Source organism: Schistocerca nitens, chromosome 1 (genome assembly GCF_023898315.1).
Source record: "Schistocerca nitens isolate TAMUIC-IGC-003100 chromosome 1, iqSchNite1.1, whole genome shotgun sequence".
NCBI lineage: Eukaryota > Metazoa > Arthropoda > Insecta > Orthoptera > Acrididae > Schistocerca > Schistocerca nitens.
This window is the reverse complement of record NC_064614.1, coordinates 602674907-602698510: the sequence shown is the minus strand read 5'-3', so window position 1 is coordinate 602698510 and position 23604 is coordinate 602674907. Positions and strand designations below refer to the sequence as shown.

The 23604-nt window shown below is 39.5% G+C and overlaps 1 protein-coding gene across 2 annotated transcripts in view; it reads right to left on the bottom strand.

Annotated features, from left to right (window-relative positions):
• LOC126256655 (vacuolar fusion protein CCZ1 homolog) overlaps nt 1-23604 on the bottom strand; it is a 56982-nt gene that overhangs the window by 32690 nt on the left and 688 nt on the right. For both annotated transcript variants that reach the window (XM_049955499.1, XM_049955500.1), the window contains 6 exons: nt 22883-23095; nt 22298-22473; nt 22077-22220; nt 7477-7625; nt 6095-6371; nt 4502-4629 (listed from right to left, as the gene is read on the bottom strand). In XM_049955499.1, the coding sequence (XP_049811456.1) occupies nt 4502-4629; nt 6095-6371; nt 7477-7625; nt 22077-22220; nt 22298-22473; nt 22883-23095 (1087 nt within the window). The remainder of the gene's footprint in view (nt 1-4501; nt 4630-6094; nt 6372-7476; nt 7626-22076; nt 22221-22297; nt 22474-22882; nt 23096-23604) is intronic.

Sequence of the window (23604 nt, the reverse complement as noted above, 5' to 3'; positions counted from 1 at the left end):
AGAGATTATGCGTTTTCATTTGGATGTGGCGTCCCGCCAAGCGGTTGATGGCTTCCCAATCACTAGCTCTAGAGTCGCCAGGGAAACGGCAGCTGACCCGGTTCTCCGGCAAGTAGTTCGCCTCATTCAGCAGGGGTGGTCATCCCGCCCTCCAGGCCGGGCCTCGGACCCTCTTCGTAATTATTTTATTCTACGAGACCGCCTCTCGGTCTTGCAAGGAGTTCTCCTTCTGGCTACCAATGATACAGCTCCTCGCGTGGTTGTTCCTGCCAGTTTATGAAGGGAGGTCCTCACGTTATTACATGCGGGGCACTGGGGTGTTTCCCGTACTAAAACCTTGGCTCGCAGACATGTGAACTGTCCCGGTATTGACAGAGAAATTGAGCACTTGGTGGCCGCCTGTTCCCAGTGTGCGAGCCAACAGGCATCTCCCAGGGTAGCGTTCTCTTCCTGGCCGCCGGCAACCCAAGCATGGGAACGTGTTCACATCGATTTTGCAGGCCCGTTTCTCAATGGCTTTTGGCTCATTGTCATTGATGCTTATTCCCGATTCCCATATGTGGTTCGCTGCTCCTCAACCATTTCAGAAGTTGCAATCCAGGCACTAGCAAAAATCTTTTCTGTGGAAGGTCTGCCAATTACCCTGGTCTCGGACAATGGACCGCAGTTTATTTCGCAGACCTTCCAGGATTTTTGTAGGCGCTTCGGTATTCAGCACGTTTGCTCTCCCCCCTTCCATCCACAATCGAATGGGGAAGCTGAGCGCATGGTGCGCACATTTAAGACGCAGATGAAATAGTATGTGCACGAATTTTCTGCGGAGGAGGCATTGACGTTTTTCCTGACGGCATACCGGACCACACCAATGGGCGAATGCAGCCCCGCAGAGCTCCTCCATGGGCGCCAACCTAGGACTCTGCTGTACCTCCTCCGGCCTGGTGCTCGCCAGTCTTTGCAAAACGGGAGTACCTGGCTTTCCACTGGGTATGTCGGTCTGGGCACGTGGGTTTGGTCGCAATCCACGTTGGATACCGGCGGTGGTCCTGCGCAGACATGGCCGCCGGCTCTATACCTTGCAGGCAGGGGACCGGGTGGTACGTTGTCACCAAAATCAGCTACGTCCACGTTTGGGCACCCACCCTCCGACCTCTCGGACACCAGCTTCCCCATTGCCGGCACCCGTGTTGGTTTCTCAGCGGACGTTACCGCCTCTCCCCGCTGTGACTCTGCCGCACTGCGATGGTTCTCAGCCTTGGCAGCCTCCAGTAGCTCCAGCACCGGCATCGCCATCGTTCGAGATGCCCCAGCGAGAGCCGGCCCCCCTCGCAGGCCTGGTTTCTCAGGAGGCTGGTTCACCTGTGGTCGTCCCTTCACCATCGTCCCCGCCACTGGGTCTTGCCCCTCCTGAGGTGGCACAGGATCCGGAGTTTGACAGCTTGTCGCCCGTTCTGTCCCAGGCTCCAGTGGTGGGACGACATGAGCCTCTTCGTGTGGGCCACTTCCAGCCGTATTCGAAGGTTCCGGCTCGAGGATTGGCAGATCCCCTCGACTCCGGCCTTCCAATGGATGTAGAGGTCATCGCTCCTGCCCGACGCTCCACCTTCCAACGCAGTGGATCACAGTGGCTTCACCCCCCAAAGGAGGAGTGCAGTAGCCACCAGAAAGATCGCGGGAGGCGCACATCAGCACGGCGCGTCACGGACGGTAGTTGCCGCAAGTAGAGTCCCGTCCACCAGAGGGCACGCGAGAATTCGGACGCGACCTCTGCCGGCGTAACAACAACAACAAGAACAACTCGGGCAGCACGGGCCGTGCCCAGTGAGTTAACATCGAGCATGCCTACGGCACAGTCCCAGTCTACGCCAAGTGAAGTGCGACGTAAACTTGAACAGTGTTATTACACCTGTACTCTTCGAAAGGATTTTCCCTCCCTGCAAGTAGCCAATACGGTTGCGGCAATGCTTTACATAGTAAAACTATAACATTTTTCACCTTCTATGGAATTTAACACATCAAAACAGACCACTTTCTTAATACAGTACATGTTTACTTTATCCTAACTGCTATCCGTTCAAGGTAAACGAGCCTCCAACCTCGATCAACTTTAACTGTGATAAACTCCCTCATTTAACATTAACCGAGGTTGATGCAGTCAAATTTTGTGTTGGCTAGGGTTACCTTCCGGCTTAACTGTGGTTAACTTCTGATCAATGTTGGTGCACTTGGTCCTCAGACTGTCTCCAGGTGAAGATGTCATTTACAGTCTAGTAAAGTCATCAGAAGATCAGTTACCTAGAATATCTGTATGATGAGAAAAGTGGAAATTTATTCTAAGTAAGGAAAAGCGTGAGGTCAACCACATGAGTACTAAGAGAAATACATTGAACTTCAGTTACAGGCTAAATCATACAACTCTAAAGCCTGTCAATTCAACTAAAGGCCTAGGAATTATTATTACAAACAACTTAAATTGAAATGAGCATAGAGTTAATGTTGTGAGGAAGACAAACCAAAGACTGTGTTTTATTGGAAGAACACTTAGAAGATACATCATGTCTACTAAAGATACCACCTACCCTACAATTGTCCATTCTGTGCTAAAGTATTGCTCTGCGGTATACGAGATCATTACACGATAGGATTGATGGAGCTTATTGAGTAAGTCCACAAAAGAGCAGCTCGTTCTGTATTATGGGAAAATAGGGGAGAGTGTTTGTGGATATGATAAGCGAGTTGGGGTGACAACCATTAAAACAAAGGTATTTTTTGTTGCAGTATGGCCTTTTCGCAGAATTTCGATCACCAACTCTCTCCTCTGAACGTGAAAATATTTTCTCAGTGCCAAACTGCAGAGGGACAATGATCATCGTAATAAGATAAGAAAAATCAATTCTCTATGAAAGATTTAAGTGTCAATTTTTCCCACACGCTGTTAAAGGGCGGAACGGTAGACGAATAGTCTGAATGTAGTTTAATTGTATCAGTTTTTAAAAGGACACCATCTATTCCAAGCACAGAATGCAATCTTGACTCCACACCATGGATGCCAGAATAATACAAGTAGGGTTGTGGAGAGATACAATGTCTTCTTGTCTTGTGAACTGCTTTGCCACAATTTCCAACAGTTGTCAGTCCCTTGCGTTTCATTAAGGTGTGTCCAATATCTTAAAGAATTTATAATCTGAGGCTGTACATTAAGACATATGGACTTTTTGCTTATGTAATCTGGATGGACAGGTGTATTTAAAGCCAATAAAAAATCAGTAATAATCTGTGGCTTGAAATTTACATCATACCACTGACAGAATATACATATCTTTCTTCTTTCTATTCACTCTTTCCTATACTTTCTGCGTGAAATTATGTTTCTCTTGAAGTCATAATTTCTGTGAAGCTCTGTCAAGTTTGTTCACTATGAAATAATGAACCTCGGCAGGAGATAGCAGCCCATCATTGGAATCTCATTTCTGAATCTTTTCCTGTCTGTATTTAGTTTTTTGAATGTAGAAATCAAATACCTTTTCATCACTACTTGCTTCACAACTAAAAATACATTTTTGACAATTGATATGTCACTATTTTCTGGTTTAATTGTTACTGTTGTCTCCCAGGAATGAGCTCTTTAATTATTTTAGGGGGAGGGGATAATATACTAAACAAAGAACTCAAATGTCACATCTTTGATACAACTACTAGTCTTTACTAACAGTTAATGAAATAATAGGAAAACATAACATAATGCGGACAGTTTTGCAATTCCTCTAAGTTTAATAGTGTTGTAGGTGTTGCGGAGGTAATTCATTAACACATGTTTCTATCTCAGCAACCATTAAAATACTTGAAAATACATCTAACCTAGTCATTCAGAGATTTTCGACTCATGTTCGTACCATTAATTATGATTCAGGCAAGATGTCTATTCTCTGTTAGATATTATGTTCCACAGCTTAATGTGAAAAGAGGAAGGTAACACTGATCAGCTATTAGTGCGGGAGCTACAGATTCACCTGACCTGAAAGCAGTTAGGTTACACCTTTATTAACAGCCTCGATCTTCAATTTGAGGTTCCTACAATTTTTGGAGAACCCATATTACTCTCTATAGCTTATCAATAAACTGTACTGTTTACTGAAGTATGAATTTTCTTAGAAGCAGCTTTGTCAACTACCTTTCTTCCTCCAATACATTTTAATGAATTCATTGTATTCTACAGAGTACTGTAAACCATTTACACTAGACCCATTTCTTTTAAATTGTATAATTTATACCATAAGCAGTGCTTGATTTGTGAGGATTGTGTCAGTCTGCCACACTGAAATCTCTGACAAAAAATGCATTAAAATAACGTTTCAAGATGTTTGAATTTAAATTCCCCCCCCCCCCCCCCCCCCCCCAATGCCCACTCACAGAAGGTCACAGCACTAGAACTTTTTTTTATACAAATCAAACACTGATTATTACCATGCAGCACAAAAGAGAATAACTATATCTTAACACTTACCATTGATATCTATAAGGTTTGCACTTTTTTGCTGAATTACTGCATAAAATTCTCTTAGATTTGAAATTTTACCTACAACCCAGTAATCACTCATGGTTTTTAAAATAGTTTCTCCAGTTGTTGACATCCTGAGGGGACAAAAATTAAACAAAGTTTCTATATAAATGGCATGGCTTATGGAAATTAGAATGAGTTAAATAATTACAGCAACACATAACTGTTATCTAAAATATAAAATAAAAAAACTCTTCTGGATCAGAAATAAAGATTAGCACTACATATTATTAACCAACCATTTCACATTTAGGACAGCTTTCAGTAAATGTTATCAAACAGAAAATCTAATCGAGTAAACTGCTAAAATTCCAAGGTAATGGAATGGATGACCAGCATTTATCCTTAGGAGCCAAATTTCCTTAGAGTAGAACATACTAGTCAGGTTCCGGAACTAAATGTTCCTTATTCAAGAAGGTGAGACAGGTTAGTTGGGGAAGACTGGAGTGGGGGAGGAGTGGGAGCAAGTCACTAAGATTCTAGGTTTGGAGAAACCCACTACGCAATAGATGTTTCCTTTCTGAAGATGAGAAATTTCCATGGAAAAACTAGACATACTATTTCCTACGTTTTAAGTGTTTCTATGGACAGTACTAGAAATTTTCCCTCTAAAAGATTAAGTACTGGTCATCCATTCTGTTTAGATGTTTTAAGTACATCATTTCCCCTCTGTATCCCAAAAGTACATTTTATAAAGGTTAAAAACTTATCAATTGGGAGAGACCACTCATATCATCCCATAGTCATTCTAGCCATCCAGCGAAACCAATGACAGTCCATTACCGACTCAATTAAACAGAATATGAGGTTACTTTATTAGCCACAAAATATGGAACTGTGACTAAATGGTTCTATAACAATAATCTGTGCAGCCCTTTTCTCTGGTCAACACAGTATACATAACCTACATGCAGCTTTCGATTACACAGAGCTACACACATTACGATGCCAAAAGTCTCTTCTATGACAACTCAATTTTTACATTAAAATGCTGGATATTCAAAAATTATAGCAATTGCACATAAACAGTGCATGTTGATACATATCACGTGTTACAGTTGCTTTTGGTTATGAATGAAATGTTTGATGTGCCTATTGGTCACCTGTATTGGATGGATACGAGTGGACTCTGTGTAATCATGTCATAAATTGAGATTTTCTTTGCTGATACAGATAACATCATTTTAAAAAATATTAAAACCATTAATGGTCTGACAAACACTGACCAAACAACCATCAAGTCTACCACAAACAATCAAAGGTGTCTCCCACATCCCAGAATTCAATTTTCTTAGAAACTGATAGTGTCAAAAAACAAATGGTGTGGAAATGTAATTTTTGCTCTTAGAATAATTACATATAGTGCCATTTTAATATTGGGTACAATTTTAGCAGTAATACTACATTTAATTAAAATTCTCTTAATATACCTTTTATATCTTATTTACACATAATTTAATTTTGCTGCCTTAATCAATTGTATACCTATTATTACTTCAGAACACTTGAATAACTTTGTTTTCAGTGTGTCTATCATACCTTTCCTTATCAGCATTTATGTCTGCTAATAACCTCAGAACTTCAGGTGTAACTGCTATGTTTCCTGTTCTCCTGTTATCAAGATGAACGGTTGTTTTCTGAGCCAAATTAAGTTGGTTAAAGTATACAAATTTAGGACTAGAATCTGGTGAACTTGCACCACTGTTAGCAGCTTGTTTAGAACAGTGTTCTGCTACTTCAGACACCAGTGTTGTCAGCTGTGGTCCCAAGAATATATCGAGGCGTTTAAACAGATCCATATTCAGTATTAATGAACCTGTAATGACATTTTTCATAAAAGTACATAAGACATTAGTTTCTTAATCAAAGACAAAATGTGAAAGCAGATCACCAGAAGGTCCTAATGAATACCACAAAATCTACCCAATTTCCGGGGAGTGGAAAGTAACTTATCAAGCCCACATTGAAGATGTAACAAGGGCGGTGAGGGGGGGAAGAGACATGATTTTATTCATGAAATTAAGACTGTATATTCATAAAATAATGTTCTTAAACTGGATATTAAACACTCCCAAATCAATCCTAAGTTCAAGCAGATGTGTTTCATGTACTCCACTTTCATTTTTACATTGATAATTAAATGCAGACTAGTTTTAATTTGTTATACATACTTCTGAGCTAACAAATTACTTCTTTATTTTGTTATACAATGAAACAATTAAGAAAAACTGGTTATGCTCTTGACACAAAAATTAGATAGGTAAAGGAGTGATTAGTTAAAGTTGTCATCAACCTACAATTGAAATTCACATCAACAAACATTGCCACCAGGTGAAAGAGTTGATAAGAGGCGAATCAAAATTCCTGAAGTGACTGGGGATCAAAGTCAACACGTTTGGATCTGCAGTCTGACAATTTACCATGGAAACACCAAGCCACATTAAGGAGTGAAGGTTATGAATTATATCCAATTCAGCTGTATATCATTTATAAGCGATTTCTGCAATGTAACATGCATACTAACAATATGGGAAATGTCGCACTAGGCTCTGAACTCTACACCTGACAAATGCGCCTTTCCATGAGATTGTATCCACTATCTTCACTACAATGTTACAAGACTAATGGAAGAACAAGAAAAAATATTTACAAAATTACATTTTTTCTTCATTTTTTACCATGGCTGAAGTTTCATGTAGCAAAACTTTATCTGCTAAATCTGCGTAGCAGTAATAACTGTAGCTGTGGCAATAATGAAGCAGAAAGTGACTTGTCAAACTACAGTTTCTTGGATCACTACAAGAATATTTTACTGAAGCAATAATAACAAAATTATGAACAACCTGAACTACTAAACAGTTGCCATGTGTAATTCTGACAGGTCACAACCCTATGTGCAAAATACTTCATGTTCTACTTACCATCAATGAAGAGACAAACTGTTGCACTAAGGGCTCGATAAACCACTAAGTGAAACATTTCAGTAGATGATTCATGGTTGATATACACTTTAGGAACTTTCCCAGTACTACTAGTACCATCTTGTACATTTTGGGGCCCTGTAACAAACCTGTAATGTGTGGACAATATGTTTCATTACAGAGAGTCTGAGCCAGATAATTATATTACAGTTATGGCTACATTTCTTAGATTAATAAAAACTGTGAAATGTTGAAAACATTGCATTTTGCTGTGTCTGGATGGTTTGCAGTATTTCCTTCTCACAACATTCAAATAGAGCACTCTTTGAATTGTATTGATAGGAAATCTGAAGTCAAATTGCAGAAACAAAACTACTACAGTAAAACCATGCAACACAACTATAATTCATCTGTATGAAAGAAAATATCACTTGAATGAGTTCACTTATGAATGAAATGTAATTCCTTTACACTTTAGACTATAATCAGAATGAAGAGTACACCTGTAAATGATGCAAGTTGGCATTTTGTTTTACCAAAACAGTTCCATCACAAGCTTTTGTTTGCCCATTCTAAGATGGCAGACATTGGCTTCAATTTTGTGATGTCATAACAACTCCCCTTGTTACACCTCCATGTTGATTAACTAGAAACATTCTGGATTGTTTTCATAAACAAGGGCAAAGTAACGTTGGTACATGCTGTACAACAAAATAAGTCAATTGTCAAATTGATCTAGAGAATTTTTATACTACTTTTTAAGTAGCTGTGTTCAGTGTGTGTAGTTCAACTGGATCAACAGGAATACTTTGGAGTCAAAATTTCAGACCAACAGAATTTATTTGCAAGTTTTGGACAGTTTATAAAGCACACACTTCCTAATTTTCTACAGTAAGAAATTTCTAATTAAATTACAGGTGACAATACTTCTCTTGAAGACTTTTTGCGGATGATGCTATAGTATATCAAGAGGTTGTAACAATGGAAAATTGTACTGAAATGCAGGAGGATCTGCAACCAATTGATGCGTGGTGCAGGAAATGGCAATTGAATCTCAATGTAGACAAGTGTAATGTGCTGTGAATACACAGAAAGAAAGATCCTTTATCATTTAGCTGCAATACAGCAGATCAGCAACTGGAAGCATTTAATTCCATAAATTATCTGGAAGTAGGCATTAGGAGTGATTTAAAATGGAATGACCATATAAAAATAATTGTCGGTAAAGCAGATGCCAGACTGAGATTCATTGGAAGAATCCTAAGGAAATGCAGTCCGAAAACAAAGGAAGTAGGTTATAGTACACTCGTTCGCCCACTGCTTGAATACTGCTCACCGGTGTGGGATCCATACCAGATAGGGTTAATAGAAGAAATAGAGAAGATCCAACGGAGAGCAGCGCGCTTCATTACAGGATCATTTCGTAATCGCGGAAGCGTTATGGAGATGATAGATAAACTCCAGTGGAAGACTCTGCAAGAGAGACGCTCAGTAGCTCGGTACAGGCTTTTGTTGAAGTTTCGAGAACATACCTTGAACGAGGAGTCAAGCAGCATATTGTTCCCTCCTACGTATATCTTGTGATGAGACCATGAGGATAAAATCAGAGACACTCGAGCCGCCGGCCACTGTGGCCAAGCAGTTCTAGGCGCTTCAGTCTGGAACTGCGCGACTGCTACAGTCACAGGTTCGAATCCTGTCTCGGGCATGGATGTGTATGATGTCCTTAGGTTAGTTAGGTTTACGTAGTTCTAAGTCTAGAGGACTGATGACCTCAGATGTTAAGTTCCATAGTGCTTAGAGCCATTTGAACCAGATTCGAGCCCACGTAGAGGCATAATGACAATCTTTCTTTCCACAAACAATATGAGACTGGATTAGAAGGGAGAACCGATAGAGGTACTCAAGGTACCCTCCACTACACACTGTTGGATGGCTTGTGGAGTATGGATGTAGATGTAGATATCTACTTGAAGCTCATTCTTAAAATGCAATCACAGATGAAAACATCAATGTCTACAGTATTAAAGTGGATAGTCAGTGATTACAGGTGTATGGCATAGCTGACATCACAGGTATATTAGAAGAAAGAGTATGGTCAAGTTTACATGGAGAATTAGCAATGAGATATCTTTGTGCAGGATGGGCACTGTATTTCTTGAACACTAAGCAAAAGCAGATTTAAAAATGAATTTCTTAACATTTCCAAACTGCTTTAAAAAGATCCAGCTGATTTGTACGTATGGATGAGGCATGGGTCCACCAATTTACACCAGAAACAAAAGCAACCAAAACAGTGGGTTACAGCAATGACCTTGCACAAAGAGGTGAAATCAAGTTTTAACTTTTTATTAAAATTTCAAATTATTTAATTTTAATAAGCAGTTGCCACAGATGAATCTGCCTGTGTATTATGGAGCTCATCAGTATGCTATATTTTCCTCGGGAATGCTATTAGAGTTACCACTTCCCTCCTATAGTTAGAAACATTTGTTCCTGTAACTTACTCCTTAAGGAATACATCTGTTCTTGTTATGTACTGTGGGGCATACTTCCCTAGTTTCTCTATCATGGGGAGTACAGCTTGCACTGCTATTGGCTCACAGAACTACACTTTTCACATACATTCAGCTAGTTCCTGGTAAAACTGTACATGGATAAATGTAATTTTCTGACAAAGGACACATGCATTCATCTGGCATATGTTTATTGGCTGTACACTGGGATACTGTACTGCCTAAAACCCATTTGCACAACATGGTCCAATTATTAGCGCAAAAAATCTGGCACTTCTAAAGCATATTTATTACTGATATCAAATACTTGCTTTTGACAAATGGCATGATTAGCCGTCCCATTAGCCAAAGTGAAAAATATCTATTTAACATGAAACTGAAGTGATCGATTTATTGGTACTGCTTTAACATTAAAATTACTGATAATGGTCTTTGGTCAATGATTTTCAAAGACATACGCTCTGTTGTCAACCCAGCTAATTAACAATGTGCAACCACTAATTATGTATAACAAGACCAGCACTCTGACATATGTTCTTATCAACAGGGAAAATACTGACTGGACAAAAAAATTCAATAACACTACTGCAAATAACCTGGGCTTTACTCCAAACAACCTGGATCTACAGTTCACAATTTCTTACAAGACCCCCCCCCCCAAAAAAAAAAACACCACCACAACAACATTGTTGTAGTGACAAACTTATCTGTAGTGTAGCCCGACATCTATTTTCGGCTGGAAGGTGGTGGTAATCTGGTCGAGACAAAGACAACAAATGTGAACACCAAGAAAAGGTTGAAGTAACAGACTGACTTGTATGTAGCATAGCATAATGTTTACATTTGTGGCATAGTTGGCAAACTTTGACACATTTAATGCACTTTTTGTCATAAAAACTAAAACTGGATTACAGACAAGTCTCTGGTGAATTTTCTGATGCATATTATCAATGGGTATTTATACAAATAACAAAAATGAAAGTTCACTATGAAGTTTTTAGTCAATTTTCAAATAAGGCATTCTTACTAGTGTTGCACAAAATCCTACATCCGTGCTCTGCAAACCACCATGAGGTGCGCGGCAGAGGGTATGTCCCATTGCACCACTTATTGCAGTAATTATTCTAATCTTATTCCTATGATACCTATATGAACGATACATAGGGAGATGTATATCCCTTGAGTAATCATTTGAAGATTGTTCTTGAAACTTTGTTAACAGACTTTCTTGGGGTAGTTTACATCTATCTTCAAGTGTCTTCCAGTTCAGTTCCTTCAGTATCTCTGTGACAGTCTCCCACACATTAAACAAACCTGTGACCATTCATGCTGCCCTTCTGTGAGTCCTATCTTGTACTGATACTATATACTTGAGCAATATTCTAGAACCAATTGCATGAGTGATTTGTATGCAATCTCCTCTGTAGACTGACTGCACCTCCCCAGTATTATACCCACAAAATGAAATCTACCATCTGCTTTACCCAGGACTGAACCTATGTGATCATTGCATTTCATACCCCTACAAAGTGTTACACCCAGGTTTTTGTAGGAGTTTGCCGATTCTAACAGTGACTCACTGACATTGTAGTCATATCATCTACCTGGTTGCCCTGATCCAAAGCTTTCAGTATGTCATGTGGGAAAAGTGAGAGTTGAGTTTCACATGATCGGATGTTTTTGAAATCCATGCTGGTTGGCACTGAGGAGGTCATTCTGTTCAAGATACCTCATTTGTGCTCAGACGTTCCAAGATTCAACAACACACTGATGTCAAGGATATCAGATAGTAGTTTTGTGGATCACTTGTACTTAGACTTCTTGTAGACAGGTACGACCTGTGATTTTTTCCAAGAACCGGAAACTGTTTTTTGTTCGAGAGCTCTACGATAGGTTATGGTTAGAAGAGGGGCTAACTCAGCCACAAATTCAGAATAGAATCTGATAGGGATTCCATTGGAGCCTGAAGCTTTGTTCAATTTTAATGATTTCAGCTGTTTCTCAACACCACTGACACTAATACTTATTTCATTCATTTTTTCAGTAGTACAAGGGATAAATTGGGGCAATTCCTTTGGGTATTTCAGCTTTTGCTCTGGTACCCTCAGTTTCACTGGACACTAACTTTAGTGATGCTAACAGCCTCACATATGACCAGAATTTCTTTGGGTTCTGTGAAAGATACTTGTCAATGTTCTGCTACGATAGCCATTGAAGGCAGCACACACTGCTCCCTTGACAGCCAAATGCGTTTCATTCAGTATCTATCTATAGCCCTTTTGCTTTGTTTTTCACATATTACACATTAATCTCTGTTCCTTTCGAAGTTTCTGTGCATGGTCAACTATTCTTTTAAATTTGAGCTATCGTTCCTATACATATTCCTGGTTGGTTGGTACTTTGGTTGATTTGGAGGAGGGGACCAAGCAGTGAGGTTATTGGTCCCTTTGGATTACGGAAGAATGGGGAAGCAAGTCAACTGTACCCTTCCAAGGGAAATATCCCAGCATGAAGCAATTAAAAGGAAATCACAGAAAACCTAAATCAGGTGGCCAGATGCGGGTTTGAACTGTCGTACTCCCGAATGCGAGTCCAGTGTGCTAACCACTGCGCTACCTTACTCAGTTACATATTTCTGTCCTGTGCAGAAAGTTTCAAGTTCCTCATTGAGATATGACACTACTGAGTTTTTTTTTATCTAGTTTACTGAGCATATATATCCTTCTGCATGTTTTAGTTGTTCTCTGCACATTGTTAATCATTGTTGCCACAGCTGGTTACTGATACCAGTTTCGATGAGGACATCCTCATAGAGGTCAGGTCTATTTGTTGCAATTAGATCTAATATATTTCCATGTAGTTTTCAGAGAAGGCATTTAGTAAAGTTTCACAGAATGTCTTATCATGCCCACCACTAACAAAACTATATTTTTTCCAATTAATTGTTGGATGATTTAAGTCTCTGTCGATTATTACACTATGACTGAGGAAATTACGACAAGTGAACTTAAGTTTTCTCTGAAGTTTTCGGTTACATCAGAAGATGAGTCTGGTGAACTATATACGGATCCAATTATTTTATGCTAACCCATGAGATCGAATCTTGCCCACACAGCTTCACAAGCAGCTTCAATTTCTACCTCGGTGGATTTGAGTTTCTTGTCTACTGTGAGAAATACACAATGTCCATTTTCCATTTGCCTAACCTTTCAATATACACTTAAATTTTCCCCAAAATGCTCACTGCTATCAATTTCAGATTTCAACCAGTTTTCTGTACCTAGTATTACATGAACTTCACTAGTTTTCTCGAGTGCTTCAAACTCTGGCACTGTGTTGTGAATGCTTTGGCAGTTTAGCATTAGGATTTTAATACATCCATCGGGGGAGGGGGAGGGGGGGGGGGCATTTCTTTCAATCTTAGATTGATACTTCTGGGTTTCCTCCAGCTATCATTATATGAACTGGATGGAGAGTTGCCTAATCTAAAAAACCCTTGTGTGCACCCCACACATGGTCAGTTAACTCAGTAGCTGCCTCTGTTGTGTAGCGCACACCTGACCTATTTAGTGGGACCCTACAGTTCTGAACCCTACAGCGAAAGTCCAGGAATTCGCAGCCTACCTTGTCACAAAACCTTCGAAGTCTCTGGCTCTGTCCTTCCACTCAACTCAGAACCAAAGGACCACGATCAGTTCTGGAGACAATGCTGCAATTGTTAGCTTCGCTGAAACTCAACATGCAAGGCTGGTCTTCTCAACCTTCTCTGTCAGTCACTGGAATGACCTCTGAGCCTACATGACATGCATAATTTGCTACAACGTGCGCCACAATCTGCAGCTGGTTGCATCCTATCCCCTCAATGGCTGCTGGAACAGCCTCTTCAACATGCTGAATGAAGGCCCCCAGGCATGCACACTGAGTGCACCTCAAGTACTTTTCTGTCCCTTGCTGCCATTCCTTAAGGGGTACCATCATTCACCACACATTTGAACTGCTGATGATTAATAGACTCCTATCCTTTTGTGTTTGCCTCCTCCTGATACCGCACAAAACAGGTTTCCCCAAAACTAGCTCAGTTTGTTTCAGTTTCAGTGAAAGACAGCACCTCAAACTTGTTGGTACAACACCCTGAGTACTCCTAGGTCCTTGTCCATCCTGTACAGGGTGCCTAGATCTATCACTGACATGTAAGGTGCAGTCAAGTGGACAGGTAATGACAGATCCTGTAGTTCCTGCAGAGGAGACAGGATCCAAAGGAGAGGATAGTACTTGAGGTACCTCTCGTATAGGTATCACAGGTACACGACTCTCGGGAGCTCTTTCAACACATTGATTCACAGCAGCCATCAATCATTTGACAGCAGTCAGGGCAATTACCAGCTGCTTACAAACGTTAAAAGTAAGAAAAAGTTTGTGTGTAACTGAAGTATCTTAATATTTTTAGTACGAATTATACGTTACAGTCAAATGGCATTTATGGGAAATTTTAAGCAGCTAAAGCAAACTTAGAGCAGAAAGATTTATTGAGCAACAGTCAATATGTTACAGAGGCAACCAAGCTCAGTAGATTTTAATCACTATGCTGTGAGCTTAACAAGATGCATATTTACCTGACTAAGCATATTATATTTTTGGAAGACATTCAAATTGGCATGGTAGCTCTCTCAACTAGTCATCACTCTTGAAGCTTTCAGTACCACAAGCGATGGTGTATATTATCTGATCTAAAGTACCCAGACACCTATCAGTGGAATCAATTTGGGGTATGTCTATCCTTTGGCTTTATGATTGCTTCAGTTCTGCAGGGGAGAACTTTAAAGAAGTGTCAATGTCTATGGAGGAATGGCTGCCAACTCTACCCCGAGAGCCGAACGCATTGATGTTGGATACTGGCATCTGGAGCAGAATTGATGTTGTTGATCCCAAAGGTGTTCCATTGGGTTCAATTTGGGTCTCTGGGTATGCCAGTTTATCTCAGGTATGTTACTCTTCACACACTATTGCCTCACAGATGTTACTTTATGACAGGGTGCACTTTCAAGCTGATACAATCAATCATTGTGGTTGAAACTTCCTGACAGATTAAAACTGTGTGCCCAACCGAGACTCGAACTCGGGACCTTTGCCTTTCGCGGGCAAGTGCTCTACCATCTGAGCTACCCAAGCACGACTCACGCCCCGTCCTCACAGCTTTATTTCCGCCAGTACCTCATCTCCTACTTTCCAAACTTCACAGAAGCTCTCCTGCGAACCCTGCAGAACTAGCACTCCCGGAAGAAAGGATATTGTGGAGACATGGCTTAACCACAGCCTGGGGGGTGTTTCCAGAATGAGATGTTCACTCTGCTGTGCAAAAGTAGGAGACAAGGTACTGGTGGAAGTCAAGCTACGAGGACGGGGTGTGAGTCGTGCTTGGGTAGCTCGGATGGTAGAGCATTTCCAGTCATCTGCAATCCAGTGGCGATGTTCTGTACATCACCTCAAGCATCACTTAGCAATGACTACAGAAATGTATGTCTTATGAGAAGCTGCTCAGCCATTGTATCCCATTCTTTTTCAATCGTTATGCACAGTCATCGTCCCAGCTGGACTGCACTTAAGAACTGACAAGTGGTTCCTTCCCCTGATTTCATGCAATTTTTTACAACCGCCTTCTGCAATTCATGATCATCCTTATCAGTCTTTGCATGACCATCCCTATCTGTCAGTACATGAGATCTATCTAGTCCTGGTTTAGCTGGGGTTGGTCCTTCAAATTTTCACTTCACAACTTTGTCACCACCATTCTACTTGGGCAGCTTAGAAGGACTGAAATGTCCACATTCAAAATCACTGATGTCTCCTGACCGGCCTGCTCTGGTGGTAATGCTTCTCTAATGACAACACAATACCCCCTCCCTCATTTGGGACCTCTTGTGAAATCGCGTGGTTAATTCTGCATTATATACGCCTGTTTTTATCATATAGTGTATAATCTATGTTGCTGCTGAGATGATGTCATTGTGTCATCTCATTCAAAGAGTCCATTTTGTGTAGACTTCACAAAGACAGAAGGGATATTAGGGGTCAGAGAGGAGACAGAGCTTGGAATACATAATGTTAGGGAAGAATACTGACCAAATCTTTTTTATGTGAATCACCCATAAGGAAATTGAGGAAATCATGAAAAATCAAAATATGGATAGTTTGATAGAGGTTTGGACCCCATAGTAAAACACTGTTTCATTCGAGCATGTAGTACACAACAATATCTGTTAAGACAAGGGTGAGGAGGGGGGGGGGAGAGGGGGAGAGGGGGAGGGGGGGGGAGAGAGAGAGAGAGAGAGAGAGAGAGAGAGAGAGAGAGAGAGAGAGAGAGAGAGATGGTGGAGGAGGGGTTGTAGTATGGACAGGAAAGATTCTGCTTATGTATAGTGGCAGAAAGAGGGGGTAGAGGGAGGCTGTTACATTGCCAATCCTTGAAAAGTGTTATAATGAATGAAAATCTTTACCCAGTGAAGTTGGACCAGAGTGCAAAATGGAGAGAAGTTGGCACTGCACAGTGTTACTCATGGCAAGGTGTGCAGATGAAGAGTAAACTTCACTTGTTACTGACAGTAAATGAAGATGAAATGGGCAGAACACTACACAACTGGGCTGCATCCTTATGTGATGTGCATGACAATGCCAGTTCGTAAGACTTGCCGAATGGGTTACAAAAGAATACGTGACTCAAACTCACTGTGGTCCATTGGAAGCTATAACTACATCAGATCTGCCAATGAGGCAAAGATTTAACAACTGCAAGTCAACTCAATCAAACACTTCTGAATTATGGAATCTCTACAGTACTAAAGGTGCGCGATTTGGATCCACTGAAACTACCAGGTCAGCTTAATCTGGTGACATGGTGATGATGAGGGGGATTAAGTCATAGGTGTGCAAACAGAACACTGACAATATTTCTTTTGCATCTATATTATTTTAAGGAGAGTAGGTTGTGGTGACAGAGTAAGCTGTAGTGTACGGCAAGGTCTAGGTTATGCTGAAAGTTTTATTGAAAGTTGACAAAGCCATATCTAAGTCTTCAGTTAATCTTAGGATTTTGTGTTAGAGAGCAGATTTAGTTTGACACATTCAAACTAGTTGACAGTAATGGACATAAAAACTTAAAACAGAAGACCTCTAATACACTTATGACATGGAATAGTCGAAAGCTGCTTGCACTTGCACTAACACGAACAGGTACTTAAGTAAAATGAAAACATTAGCATTATTAACAAAGGAAGGTCATAATGTTTTCTTTACAACAATCATCTTTTTTGAGATAAATATGAATTATACTAAAAACTTATTATTTAAACAAAGAAAGGATATTTCTCTGTGATTATACAGGGTTATTCTAAAAAATGACCCCATTTTCAAAAAGTCTATGTATTCAAGTACAAATTCAAAATGAACAAGTTTTATACCAATGAAAAGAGGAAGTTCAAAGTTTTTGGTGGGCGGCGGCGGGTGGGCAGTGATGGTTTCAGAAGTGGCCAGTAGAGTTTGCGTGGCAATAGGGCCGTCATTCCATTTCACGGTCAATTGTGAGTCAGAGGGCGACTGTGGAGAACAAAGTTTTCTGCATTCTTGAGTTCGCAAAAATTGAGTGCAGCGGGCATTTCGTACCAAATTTGGTATTCAACCACCAACTTGCAAAAGCATTAGCTGCTGGTTTAAGCGATTTAAACAGATTGGGAATGTGTGCAAAGGGAAAAGCACAGGCTGACCTCATGAGTCTGAGTATGATGACCGACAGATTCAAGAAAGTTTTGTGCGCAGTCCCAGTAAGTCTGCCAATAGAGCCAGTCAAGAACTTGAAATACCCCAACCAACTGTATGGAAAGTTCTGAGGTGGCTTTGCTGTACTAGCCCTACCAATTACAACTCGTGCAGGCTCTCAACCCCAATGACGAAGAAAAGCGTCTCACATTTTGTTGTAATGTGCTAGCAAAGATGGAGGATGTAGCATTTCTACAGCGTGTAATTTTTAGCGGTGAAGGATGTTCCACCTTAATGGAAAAGTCAACAGACACAATGTTCGTATATGAGGTTTGGAAAATCCACATTCACCACTGCACAACGAAAGAGACTCACCGAAGATCAAGGTGTTCTGTGCCGTATCCCGTACAAAGGTTTATGGATCATTTTTCTTTGCGGAAAGAACTGTAACGGGAATCATGTACCTGGACATGTTGTAACAATGGCTGTTCCCTCAAGTTATGAAAGACTCCCAGGACTTCATTTTCCAACAGGATGGAGCTCCGCCGCATTGGCACTGTGATGTAAGAGGCGTTTTGAATGACTCCCTTCCTCAGCGATGGATCCGTCACAGGGGTCTTCAGGACCTGGCTCCGCATTTCTGGCCACCGAGATCTCCTGATCTCACACACCCTATTTCTTATGGGGTTATGTGAAGGAAGCTGTTTATATCCTGCATCTACCAACCACTCTGAACAATCTGCGGAACTGGATCACTGCTGCCATGCACTCATTAACAGCAGATATGCTTTCTCGCGTGTGGGACGAGTTTGGCTACCATGTTGATGTCTCCCGTGCAGCCAACTGTGGCCACATTGAACATTTGTAACATTTATCACATTTCTAATTATATTTACAAATTATTAAAAGCTAATTAATTACAAATTACTAAATTTATTAAACTGATATCAAACATTATGAAAAAAACCTTGACACTTCCTCTTTTCATTGCTATAAGGGTCATTCCATTGAAAATCATCAGATTTTAGCCAAAGTGGGTTGCATCACGGTCACAGATTTCAATTAAATTTGGTAGAGTTAATATCTGCACTAAATTAAGTTCATATCTCTGGTATTGAAATGTGAGACCCCCAGGGGGCTGAGTTAGGCTCTCCCAAAGTTACAATGTTGGTCTTTTTTTTCCTCTTAAAAAAAAAAAAAAACATGTTACCATGTGTGACGTCCTAGCTCCTGTACTAAATGAGATGCAGCCAAAAGGTCTCATTTGAAAGGTAACACCTCTCACTTGTAGGAGAAAGCAAGGATGTGTTGCAATGGGCCATGGTTTGGAAGTAATACATGGGCAAACAGCTACACAAGTTATCAAACTTTTGCGTTCCCAATATTTTTAACCTCATGTGTGAATGATAGTACTGAAACAACATTTGGTATGCACAGACAGCTGATAAGGCTGAATTCATAAAACAAATTTGGTTTTGTTACTTGCATGCACACACTGACTTTTTGGATTTTGAAAATTCAAAAATTGTTGAAAATCACTATTTGGGACCTCCCCTAACACAATGTGTGCCAATCACAGCATGCTGAAAATTGCTTCATTATGTAGCTTGTATGTAAGTCTAATTACCCCCAAAATTTCTGTCCGTTACTCCAACGCGTACTTTTTTATTGTACTCTTTAACAGTGTGTATGCGTCGATACGTGTCGATAAGGACAATATCGTAAGTGCCACAGAATTTGACACAAGAGACCCATTATTCTGCAACATATTCAACCTGAATTAGCAGAAATAATATGTTTAACACTCTGAACACATCAATCATTATCTAAATAGAAAGTTACATAGGAAGCACACGCACTGAAGATCGGTGCCTTTCCTCACTTTGACTGCTGAAAGTTGTTAAACAACTGGAGTATTTCAATTTCATTTGCCCTGTCCAGTGCATACTGTCTGCCTGTTATAGTGTTTGGCAGAATATTTGTGTTTAGAAACACACAAAATGCAAATAAAAAACATTCTGCTATACCAACAAAAATCTGCAGGAATCACACTTCTCTTGACCTATATAGGGCAACCAGAGCTGAGCATACCAAATCATCAATACCTCAAACTAAAACTATGAAAATTGGAATCAGTCATTTCCCTTACTTATATAGGTCAGCTACAACTACTGATACCAAAAAACCGATACGTACACCTACAAAAAATAAAACCAAAACCACATTATCTCAAAAATCTAAACATCAAACTTCGCTACATAAATTAAAACACATTCAATACACCATAAATACACAAAACATCACAACTCGAGAAGAACAGACCTAAAAGCATGGACAATATGCCCTACCACATCTCTGACTGCAACATAGCAAGCACTGTTACATTTCATCGTCATATCCACACCCAACATCAGTAGCCACACAAAAAAAGGGGCACTGCCAGCGACTTCACACACACACACACACACACACACACACACACACACACACACACACACACAACACCACCACCACCAAACAACAAGACGACATCTACAAACATTACAGTTCAAAGCAGACGGGTGGAATCGGCCACTTCCATTGACTCATAAATTATTATTACATGCATCAGGCTCTCCACAAATGACGGATGGGACATTTGGAGTTAGGGAAATGAAAATAAAATGTTTAATTTAAATCCTTGATTTCTTTAGCTGGAATTCAAACAATTATTATTAGATAGATAAGACTGATGGGCAATTTCAGTGATTCACCATTATTTTTGTCTGCAGTTAACTAATAGTTCTGGATTAACACCATAAAAATAAAACAGAGTGAAAAATTAAAAATTTAATGTTGAATTTAACTTAATTCAATTTGGACACTTCAGAAAACATCACTGAAACATAACAGTGTATGGTTTGATGCTTTGGGGATAGGTTTTAACTTAATTATCTCATATAAATTGTCCCATCCATCACATTGTTTATCCAGCAGTGTTTATGTATGAAAAAACAACTTTAATTAAAATATAACTTATAGAATTCAGTAGTTCTTGAGCATGACTCAATGAAATGAAAGTCTTGCCTTACTATCAAAAACCAATGCACGATTTTAGTGACAGATGGGAGAGCTTTCATTGAAAAAAAAAAATTAATGCAAACGAACTTGGTGATGCCTCCTAGTTTAGCAGTTATCTAGCTATGCTTCTGAAAACATGCTTAATAATGAACTGTTTGTCAATAATGTTGGGCAATCATTACAACAATGAACTGTTTGTCAATAATGGTGTTAAATCATTGGAAACTTGACAACCTACTGTTTACTACTACCACCCACGAGTGTAACTTCTCTAAGATTATGGTGATAAATGAAAGGAAAAAAAAGGTTGCAGAATGATTCTATTCTCTACATGTAACTTCAGTGCCTCAGGATTTGATTGAAACTATTCACAGTCATGACTTTCACATTTTTAACTTCCAATCATAGGCTCATTCACTCATGGAATGCGTGGTATAATATGTGGTGTATCTGTATTAGACCATTGTTAAATGACTTACAGTAAATGGGAGTCACACAAAGATATTTTGGGGGGTAATTAGACTTAGAAAGAAGCTACATAATGAAGCAATTTGCAGCATGCTGTAACCTTGCACATATTGCATTTGGGGAGGTCCCAAATACTGACTTTTGACAATTTCGCAATTTTCAAAATCCAAAAAGTCAATGTGTGCATGCAAGTAACATAACCAAATTTATTTTATGGATTCAGCCTTATCACCTCTCTATACACACCAAATGATGTTTCAGCACTATAATTCATACATGAGATGATAAAAATATTGGAAACTTGCAAAAATGTGATAACTTGTTTTAGCTGTTTGTCCATGTATTACTTCCAAACTGTGGCCCATTGCACCACATCCTTGCTTTCTCCTACAAGTGAGAGGTGTTACCTTTCAAATGAGACCAACCTTTTGGCTGTATCTGATTTACTAGAGGAGCTAGTATATCACACATGATGGCACCTTTTTTTTGGCCAAAAATTGTAACTTTGGGAGGGCCTGGCTCAGTCCGCCAGGGGATTCAAATTGCAATACCTGATATATGAACTTACTTTAGTGCAGATATTAATTGTAGAAATTTCATTAAAATCTGTAACCATGATGCAACCCCCATCTGATGATTTCCAATGGAATGGCCCATAAAGCCTGTTCATTTTGGATTTGTACTTGAGTAAATACAAAGTTTTGAAACTGGGACATCATTTAGAATAACCATGTATATGGTGTGGTTTGCTCATTAATTGTACAGTACTTCCACACAGAAATTTACAAAATAAGAAGTGCAACAAACCTTCCATAATGAGTAGTTGAAAACTGTGTTGTTGGATGTCGGGGCATAGATCCACCTTGCAACTCTGTCTCTAAGTGAGCTGGAAGAAGACTTGTTACTAGATACCTATAAACCACTTGCATATCACAAGGTTCTAATCCACTCCTGAAAAATTAGGGAATTATTTCCAAGATGTTAGGGTTTAACGAAACAATTCATTTTCTATATGAATTAACACTTACCAGACTAGTTGGTCATTGTACAGGAAGGCTGTATATTTCACTTGTTGGAACATAGCCTCAATGAGGTTAACAAAACACTGCACTCTGAGGAATGTTTGTTTATCTAATGGAAGGAACTGAATTCCTTGAAATACATCCAGTATGTCACAATGGTTGAGCTTCAGTGTGAGGAGATACTGCAAAGATAAAATTTAATGCCCCTAGGTATTCCTATATTTAATGTGATAGGAAAAATTAAGAAGATCCCCCCGCCAGATATAAAAATATTATATATCACTTGATCCTAAATTTTAAAGAAAAAAAGAGAGATAGACAGACACTGCATTATACATAATTCAATAAGGGGAGAGTGGACTGGAAAAGGGTTCATTTGATTAAACTTAAAAACACCACAAAACAATAAAAACACACTTACTAATTAATAATTTAGATACCCAAGTACATTAAATACCAGGAATATTAATACCCACAGTAAGTTTTCCAGTGCAATTTACATGTGTGTTGATTTGACAATACTCAGAACATTAGGAACATTGATTGTATCAATTACATAATTCTACAGGCAACACAACAGTAAAATCTTACTCTCGAAAAGAAATTTTCCAGTTTCTGTTTCAAGTATCCAACATCTCCATCCTTACTATCAAGAATGGCTGTGAATGAGTTCTTGAACAAGCGAAACATCTGATATGACTGTTTTAACACAGCCAAATAGACAGTGTCTTGGACATCATCACTCTGATATTCCAAATACTCTGTATCATCTTTCGTCTTTGAGACGCAAGGAATGTTGACAGTCTGTAAATTAGAAATTTTATTTTCGAATTAGATTCAAACGAAGTATTTAGCAATTGAAATAATCTTAAGAAAACATTGAGAACAGTGTGTGAGTGTGTGTGTGTGTAATCACAACAACTCTCCCCCACTTGAAAAAATGGTTTTCCGCTCATATTAATGTGTTTTGCTCTTAGAATGGTTTCATATTCACTGAGCTTGTAAAGCCACATGAAAAACAGTAAAACTATTGCCTAGCAGGGGCATTCCTACTGGCAAACAAATAATTTGTGTGTCCACTGTCTCCCAATGTGGCTAGATTGCTCTCAGTAAATTGGTAGGCTTGTGTAATTGTAATGTTTTGTTACTACTTTAAATAAACTCAATGGAAACCATCGAATAGTTACTAACGCATTCAGAAAAATAAATATATTTCGGCTGGTAATAATATGGATTCTACATGTTATTCCATATTGCATGTTTTAACTGATTAGAACTTTGTCTTTTTCTGTTGGTTATATGGCGAAACAACT